Genomic DNA, 9,210 nt, shown 5'->3' with positions numbered 1-9,210 from the left:
TAGAAGCTTGTGACAAAGCAGTAATTTTATGTAAGAGGGTAGGGCAGTTCATATGTTGGCACACTGTACCTCAGATTTATCAGGTTTAAGAAGCTGAACAAAGTATGGCTTCAGCTTTTATGTACACAACAGAGCATACCTTGGTGCTCAGAGTTTGAATAGCACTATAATGAGCTCAGTGGTTACATCCCCCAGGACTCGCTTAGTTCAACTTGAAATCCTGGCTGGATTACAAAACATAAAGGCCCCCCAACACATCCACTACAATTTTAGACAAGAACAGAAATTAAGTGCAGTAGTTTATGAGCTTTTAAAGTCAGTTTTGCAGCTTGCCTACATATTGCCTGCTGACTGTGTAGATAAAGTCCTGCTGCTATTTACAGGTAGTTTTGTCAGCAGAACTAAACCACGCATCTAATATTGCAACAATTTCCAATACATGAATATATTTAGAAAGAAAGTTGAAAACACAAACATTTATTTCAATTAGGAGTTTTATACATCACATGCATCTGGAAAGAAATCGTAACTATCACGCAGGTTTCCTGATAAAGGGTGTGCAATCACCTCTTACGCTAGTATTTACAGAGATATAAAAATATACACAACACTTAATTTTACAGAGCAGAGCTGAGTGAACACCGCACACTGCACTCTTAACGAAAAGTCCCAACTGGAAGAGCAACAGTAACACTGCAAGAGATCATTATAAGGGTCTGAAAAAACAGCATCAGATCTCTGATACAGTGTAAAAATATAAGGCAGAAGCCATTTTCTTCTGAAGTCTGGGGAAGAGCAGAACACAGACTATCCATCTTGCTTTTAAAAAGTAGTTCCAGCAGTGAGTTGTACATGCAAAACATAAATTTGCATCAACAGTGCAATAACAAAAAGAATACTGAACAGTAGCTCAACCATACAAACTTAAAAAAAAAAAAGAGTAACGTACTTTTATGCATCTCTTCTCACAAAATATCTAGGATTTGTCAGTGCATTAGTGTTAAAGTGGCATTAAAAAAACTTCTGCTACTGTAACAGATGCAGAATTATCTTGGAAATGCATAGCATCTACATTGTATTGTCTTTGTAATTGTTTAGTTGGCATAGGCACCATTCTACTCACTCCAGCATTAATAATTCTTGGTGGAAACAGCCATTCTTACCAAATCATACACAGCTACTCAACTGCTTGTTTCTGATTTCCTCAAATAAATGCTTTTTAAAATTCAAAAATATACCCTATGAATATTAAAAGAACTATATACAACATACCTAAGACACTGTTTGTTAGCTGGCTGCCATACATGTAACACACAGAAGAGAAACATTCAAGTTTGACAGATTTTTGAGATGAAAGGCCTTTGGGTTGGAAGCATATCAAAGACAACAGTGCAGTAGGCTGAGAATTCCTTTAGCTCAGTTCAGAACTAAGGCATTGTATGTTAAAATATATTTGGTGCAATGTTACCATCAATTTTAGAATCTAGATCACATCAAATGCTGTAATTTGTCACCCTAGTAAACATATATATCCATCTTACATCACAAACTCAAGCCTTTGTGGAAAAAATTCAAACACTAAACCTATGTTTTTTTTTCTAATCTGACATTGAGGAAAAAAATCACTAAGCCAACCAAACCGTAATCTCCGCTAAACAAAATGATAGGAGCTCAAATTCTCATAGTCTTTACTCACCAAAATTTCATTATATCCTTGGACTTTACTAAAAGGAAATATTAAGATTTTAGAATTCTACCTCAAATTACCTTTTGCATTTGAAGATTTTCAATTATCCATTCATGCATTCATTCTATGCTTGATGTCCCCTCTGATTATCTCCCAGTGTTGCCCTTCTCCTGTCGTTCCTGTATGGCCTACCTCTGAAGTTTCGCTGGTACTGGTTGCCTTCATCTCTGCTTCTGCCAGGCGGTCCTTTCCAAGCTTCCTCATTTCTTGGGAACTGGTATCCTCCCCTAGTAGAATAGCCCCATTCCATTCTCGGCCTTCTGCCTCCTCCATAAGTCTGGTTATAAAACTGCTTGGATCTACCACTTCTCAGCATATCAGAAACTTCATTTTCATCTTCAGAGCTCTCTTCCCTCATTCTTTGTGCCCTGTTTTCTGTCTGTAGGTTACCAGCACTCCTAGAATCTCTAACTTTATCAATCTTATCCTTACGACTGTGAACAGTATTTTTCAGTTCATTTTTCGGAGGTTCTGCCAGCGGCAACGTGGTGTTGGGCACCACCATCTGCCTCTCAACCCCCTGTACTTGTGTAGAGCGATTTTGCAGCCCAGCTGTTGCCTGCTTAGCAGGAGAGGCTGAAATACAAGTTTGCTCCAACTGAGGTGCTCTAACTGAAGTTTCTTTGGGAGCACTGCAATCGCTGCTCGCACCAGCCACAGGGAACAACATGGCGTTTGAGCTACTGCTGCTGTTAGTCTTCTGAAGCTGTTCTACACAGTTTACTGTAGGAACTGGAGTACTGCATTCTTTAGTCACGTACATGCTTGCAGATGTGCTAGTTGTTGCCTCTTTGTCCTCAGGTGCCACGACAACATTAGGTCTTGCTACTGAATTTTCAATGAAGCCCTGAACTGGGTACCCATACCAGAAGTGAGGAAAGAAAGGAGGTGCTATTGGAACAGCACCTAGAAAGTGACTGTGTCCAAAGGATGGTTGCGGGAACATATTTTTCCCCCTCAGGGGCTCATCATAGTTTGCATGAAGGGCTTGCACTGAATTCTCCGATTCAACACGCAGTTGTCCTTGACTTTCTGACACCTGAGCTGCAGGTACGATCAGTGGCAGTGATGGCGACCTGCTGTCAACGTGTGACATTTGACCATTGGATCTGGTCTCACTCTGAATAGCAAAGTGCCTGTTTGGTTGCGCAGTCTCATTTTCAATCTGCGTTGGTGGAGCCTCCTGGAACCAGGGATTGTGCGGATACACGGGGAGGGACACGTTTGGGTACATTCGACAAGCAGCTAAATAGGCCTGGTGCAGAGGGTACAGGTAAGAATGAGGTGCCCACATGGGACAGCTGTATGCCTGCAAGATAAGAAGAAACAAGAACTTGGTCTTTTGAATATGCAGACAGATAAGCAGCACACAGGTCATTTATCATTATGAAACAGATTTTATTTCTAGTGACTGCTCTTAGTTCTTCAGAATTTCTGGGCTTTCAGCATCATGCTCTCTTTTTTTTCTTCCGAATACAGTTGAAATAGGGACCAGTTATGATCAGTAAGAGAAGTTGGTAACATAGTTGCTGCATGGTTAATTTAAACAAACGAACACCAAGACAAAGTCTGCATTTGTCAACTCTACAGTACAACCATAGATGACAAGCTGGTTAGCTTGCTAACGCAGACACAGAGGAAGGGAAGGGGGTTGCTACACTATGTGGATGACTTCAGTATTGTCAACATAGCTCATGAGCAACACCACTGGATGTTTCTCTAAGGCAGCGTGTCAAATACACACATTTCAGGTTTTACAGAACACCACACAAAGCTGCTGTTGGCACAAGAAGAAAACACTGGAATAGGTAGGGGGTCTAGTGTGTGCTATCCGTAGAAACAGTCCCTGGAACCAACTGTCCTGAAAGCCTACCCAGACCCCTTTTGATGGGAACTAGTCAGATCAATCAGCACGAGCAGCTGGAAGAGTGTAGGCATCAGGATGACAGCCTCTGGGACCAAAGCAGCGCACAGAGAACCTGGAAGGTGGTCGCCAGGTCTACCACACTATTTGCTCACCAACTGAAGAGCACAATTAATAATCTCAGCACTTTGACCAGTAGATGGTGCTGAAAGCCCAAAATGACAGGTTATATCCTAAATAATACAAAGCACAGTCCCAAACAGACATAGGTTTTGAAAGCAAACTCTGCTTAAACACTTAAAATACACTGCAGTGGCACTTGCTAGTGACTTTGGCATTTTCCAATGAACAAGAAGATCTGCATTAGGTACATAGCTATCAAATCTAAAATTCACTTGGTAACTTGTGCTGAACATTGCCCTTAACCTGAGCAGGTGAGATAGACCAGCAGTTACCTAAGAGAGTCTCCACAGAACAAGATAAGCCAGGTATTTTTACTACAGTGCTTTTGCCGGTACACAGACATTATCAAAGGCAGAGGATTGTTTGTTTTCTACTAGTTACTGCTTTTAGAAGAATGCATATGCAAACACATACTGGTTTGCCTGCAAATTTGTAAAGCACAATTTCTATAGACTACATATAACCATGTTTGAAGCAGATCTAGCATTATTGAACTGCAGTGTGTACACTTAGAATTCCAGTTAATACAAGGCAAAATACAAAAGTATTTCAAATCTAAAGATACGTTTGAAGCGTATAGCTGCAGCAACCCATCTCCCACACTGTAATTACCACCAAACATAAGAAAATTTTATGGTATAACATACACAGAAACATGCAAGTTTGAAGAGTTACCTTCACTCCAAGATTGAAGAAGAATCTAAGAATATTCTTATCTATAAACAGAACAACAACAATCAATGAAAACTTCCATCTGATCCAAAAATTGATCCTTACTTAAAGTTACATTTCAGTAGAGAAATACAAATATTAAGTTACTGTTTGCATGATATTGTTTGATTTATTGTTTTTTCTATTTTGTTTTGTTTTCTTTTATGAGATTTTTTTTATGAGTTTTGGGCCACAGTAAAGTAACTGCTACACAACTACAGTTTCAGTTTCAGTTTTAGTAGCTTATGGAACTGAGATTTATTTTTTAGAGGAACAGTTCAGTAAATGCATGCCACTGTGCAGACATAGTATGATCTTTATGATCACGTTCTGTACTTCAAGTATGCTAAAATCTGCCTCCTTTCAGACCAATAAGGAAATGCTGGGCAACTTCCAACATTTTGATTACAGCAGAAAATCAGATACACTACTGTAAAGGAAGAAGTTCCCCAAAGAAAATCCTATCAATTCACAAAACCTGAAGCCACAGTGGGTCAAGCTAAGAACCATAAAATGGTAACAGACTTCTAGGTGTAACCACTTAAAATAACTGCAACATTAACATGAACAATATAAATCAAAGACTTATTTCTCTATGCAATATTCCCTCCCACCCTTTATATTCTGAAATGGCAACAATTAGATCTTTGCTCCTATTGTTTACCTGTATATAAAGAAGTCTTTTGTTAAAAAAAGAAAAAAAAAGAAAACCTATTGGGAAGAAAGGTATAAAATGCAGACCTTCCAGATTCTCACCTTTAGGTAAGTCCTCCCCACTGCTGCACAGGGAGTAAGAGGGTGCAATGGCTCTTTCTCCCTTTTCACTTAAAGGAAATCCAGGATATAGCGGATCCTGATAAGGATTCAGAGTCTGAGGCAAAGGCATTAAGGGCTGGTTAACTGCTTGTATCGACACAGGAACTCCAGCTATTGGAGCAGATGTTACCTGAGCCTGTGATACAATAGAGTCAGGTCCCGTTGCTGGGGCTGGCATCAACGAAGAAGCAGGTATTTGGGCTGGAATACCTAGAGGCAAACACACATTTCTATATTGATTACGCATCAACTACATCAGATTACAAACGGAAGTGATAGTGGAAAATGAAGTTTAATATGACAGACAAAGAAAGAAACAGAAAAGGTATTCAGGAAAGTGGAAATGGAGAGTCGGTAAGTTATAAAAAACCAAAGATTTGATTAAATGTAGAGAATTGTTCTTTTCAGAAAGAAGTGAAATGGTTAAGTTTTCTAGAAATAGCTCAACCCTTCCCAAAGGGAAAGAGAAGCAGGAAAAAAAGGCAGGAACTGAAGCTTATATGTGAATTTTTGCAATTCTCTTTCAATCTCATCATTTAACCCATTGAACAGTTAACTCAGAGAATATGAGCTGAGATAAGCTGGGCTAAACAACTCCAAAACAATGTGGTCAAGTACAACAGGGTTATCGTGGTAATTATAGTACCATGTGAACATGCTGTGACAACTCTAAGGACAGTTCGTGTACAGGAACGACAGTGGAAAAAATACAGCACTTAACCTAATGAACAATACTGAATTTTATCTAACCTAACTCCATGTACCAGGAAACATGCACAGCACAAGAAAAGGCATTCAACTAGTTCTGCTACAAAGTCAGCTGAGCTTCAAATGGATCTCAGTAGCTCAACATACCAGACCCAAGGCGAGTCTCTAGCAAATCAGAAATTTATTAGGTGAGACACAACACAAAACACACAACAATCTTCCGTATATGCTGACCCTATTCTACATTAAGCAGATCTTTAGAATGAGCCCACTTCAAAACTCAGAACAGTCTCATTCAGGGGAAATAACAGAGCTGCGTACACATTCCTCTTCCATCTTCAGATAAGGAGTCAAGTGATCTACGTACACATGTAATCAAAGATCCACTAGAATTCCCACTAGTTTTGAGCAGCAAGTAAATTGCATTCCCATAGTGCCTATGGGATGTGAAGCCACAAGACACATGGATTTCCTGAAGGCATATTCAATGTAGCGAGACAGGGAAAACTAATTAGTTTCTGATATACATTAATATTTCTCCAAACCTGCTGGTCCGTAGGTTGTTGGCTCACTTGGCCAAGCTGGCACAATGGCTGGTACAGAAGGCACTGTTGGAGGCAAATGCACCTCAGAAAAGACTGGTGATGGTGTTGGAGCTACACTTGGTAAGCATTCTGTCAATTTCTATAAAGACAAAGAGATCACATTAATTTGTTCTAAATTAGCATTGCTGGTGAGCCCTGTCATGTTTGACTGCTACAAAAAAAAGGCTTAATGACTCAAATACTGTCCAGACAGTCACCAGCACAAGTGCAAAATATCAATCAGCAACAAATCAAGTTGCATACATAACAGAATTTAAATTGAAAAGCACGATTAACTTACAAAATAAATATATGAAATAACCTCTTTCTCAGAAAAGAAACGATATATTTTTACTTTTCTATCAAGAGCAGTCCTTTCAAGTTCTTTACTTTGGATATAACAGGTTCCTAACTCTAAACAGGCAATTCTAGCATTATCACCATAGAAAGGACTGCACAGTTAAAAGCCATTATTACAACACATACATGCCTGTAACAAAGCTCTCCTTTGCCTGAAGTCTCCTGACTGGAAAACTCTGAAAGCAAACAAACACTCCTTACTTGTTCAGCAAGAGCTGGAGAATCTGTTTTTACTTGTTCCAAAGGAGATGAAGCTTTTGGACAACTCTCATCTTGACTATTCCTCTAAAGCAAAGTTAGAGAGAGACAAACACAGCTAGTCTAATAATAAGATTCATGTTTCAAAAAAGCATTCAAAAATATTAAAGCAGACTATACATGAAGTGGGCTAAGAATCCAGTCACTATTACATTAGAGTAACATTTTGCTCATTGGAAGGACAGCAAAGAATAAAAGCCAACAAGAGGCCACAAATCTTCACGTAGAGATTATAATCTATTAGCACAGTACCTATTAGCAAACATCAGATCTTCTACGGTCCCAATATACTGAAAATACAGACCGTACAAAGCAATTACAAATCCGGATTTGTAAGAGTTTGATGGCCCAGATGTGGAAACTCAGATTGTTAAGAAAGTCTGTAAGCATCTGTGACAGGGGCTGAGGAAAGCTGATGGCAACACTTGCCTCAAATATTGAAAGTATTTCACTAAAAGCTGTAAAGCAGCAGCAGCAATCACAGCTATAAAAGCAGCTATTGATCTGATAATCACATATCAGAGAAGCAGTAACAGTAAAAGAAAAAATAAAATTTGGTCTTGTCTTTGAGATTACCTCAGATGAATTTGGCTCAAGCTTCTGACTTAAGTGGATCTGCCTGGAATTTGACTCTGTAACACCAAGACATAACCTAGTAAATGAACCATGACACCATTTACGGCTTTCACAACTTAAGCCAGTTAAACTTTGTCTTTCCCAAGTCAAGCCTACATAACAAAACCCACCTCATCACATAATACTTCAGAAATCAATTTTTACTAAATATCAAGCGACCAGTTAGGGCAGTAACAGAACAGATAGTTTAAATCTGGGTTTTCAGACTTCTACAGGAGTTTCTGTTTGTTTTAAAAATCACCGCTTGTTAACCACTTTAATGATGCCAGAAGGAAGCAGGAAAGAAAACGGAGCTGTCTTCTCAGTTTAAAATCACACCATTCATGCTAAATTCCTCCTAATGCCTTCAATCAAAGTGAAAATGTCCTGATCTGCATTTCCAAATGCAAATATTAAGAAAAGACATAAGTTTAGAAGGTTTCACTGGTTCAAAATATCTAGAAAGTTTTCAGACTGATGCAGAAAATTTAATTCCTTCAGCACCAGCAAATAATTAGTATGGGAAGAGGCTGCTGAAGTACATCTTGGCATGACCTTCATAGGTTTGATCTACATAGACTTTCTATGTTCTAGCTTTTGTTTTGGTCTGTTTCACACTGCTTGTCAACTAAATTCATGCACATGAGTTTAACATAAGCTGCTAAGCAGATGCATTTATTTATTTATTTTTTTAAAACCTCAATGTGTGGTACCATCGTTCTAATTCCTAGACAACAGTGTAAATAAAACCAATATTGATTATAATTACTACAAATTCCCCAGTACCAACAGAAATCTCAAAATACTGAGAAGGAAGTAACTGTTTATTCCTGCAGAAGTTTTCATCTAGTTCCATAAGCAATGAATCCAAAACATCACCAAAAAAAAAAAAAAAAGAGAAAAGGTGACATGCCATACATTACAACTAAATCCATCCAGAGCATCTTCTACACATACGTTCTTTTTGGCATCACATATGAAACAAGTTGTAAGGTTTTTTTTAGTAATGAAAAAACAGGTAACATCAGTCCTTGTTAGATCATTTGAGAAGGTACTTGATGTTCTAACAGGAGCTGAATGGCACAAGCACCATAAACACACAACAATGCCTTTTCCCAGAGATAAGGGAACAACAACAACAAAAAAAAGTAAGAAGAGAACAGCTTCTAAGAGAAGGCTTGAGTTTGAGTTTTATCTAGGCAGACAAGAAAAGAGAAAAACAACACAGAAGAAGCTAAGACCAAATTCAGTGTTCAGTCGTAGCAAAACTGACAGGACAATAACATAAAATACCATTGGCTGCATTTAGCAAAAATTGATTAACTACCTACTGACAGCTACAGCTTTCTTCTACTGCTGACACA

The 9,210-nt window shown here is 38.6% G+C and overlaps 1 protein-coding gene across 3 annotated transcripts in view; it reads right to left on the bottom strand.

The window, feature by feature from the left end:
* Window positions 1-448: 448 nt before the first annotated feature.
* OTUD4 (OTU deubiquitinase 4) overlaps window positions 449-9,210 on the bottom strand; it is a 29,658-nt gene continuing 20,896 nt past the window's right edge. The window contains exons 17-23 of one of the 3 annotated variants that reach the window (XM_031588840.2): window positions 7,808-7,863; window positions 7,175-7,258; window positions 6,575-6,713; window positions 5,452-5,531; window positions 5,262-5,376; window positions 4,470-4,510; window positions 449-3,056 (exon numbers count right to left, since the gene is read on the bottom strand). In XM_031588840.2, the coding sequence (XP_031444700.2) occupies window positions 1,812-3,056; window positions 4,470-4,510; window positions 5,262-5,376; window positions 5,452-5,531; window positions 6,575-6,713; window positions 7,175-7,258; window positions 7,808-7,863 (1,760 nt within the window). In that variant the 3' untranslated portion in view covers window positions 449-1,811. Of the gene's footprint in view, window positions 3,057-4,469; window positions 4,511-5,261; window positions 5,532-6,574; window positions 6,714-7,174; window positions 7,259-7,807; window positions 7,864-9,210 lie in introns of all 3 variants that reach the window. The other 2 variants (XM_031588841.2, XM_031588839.2) reach the window with 2 other exon arrangements.

This window comes from Phasianus colchicus, chromosome 4 (genome assembly GCF_987193195.1).
Source record: "Phasianus colchicus chromosome 4, bPhaCol1.hap1.1, whole genome shotgun sequence".
NCBI lineage: Eukaryota > Metazoa > Chordata > Aves > Galliformes > Phasianidae > Phasianus > Phasianus colchicus.
The sequence above is the reverse complement of the archived record's forward strand: the minus strand, read 5'-3'. Positions and strand labels throughout refer to the sequence as shown.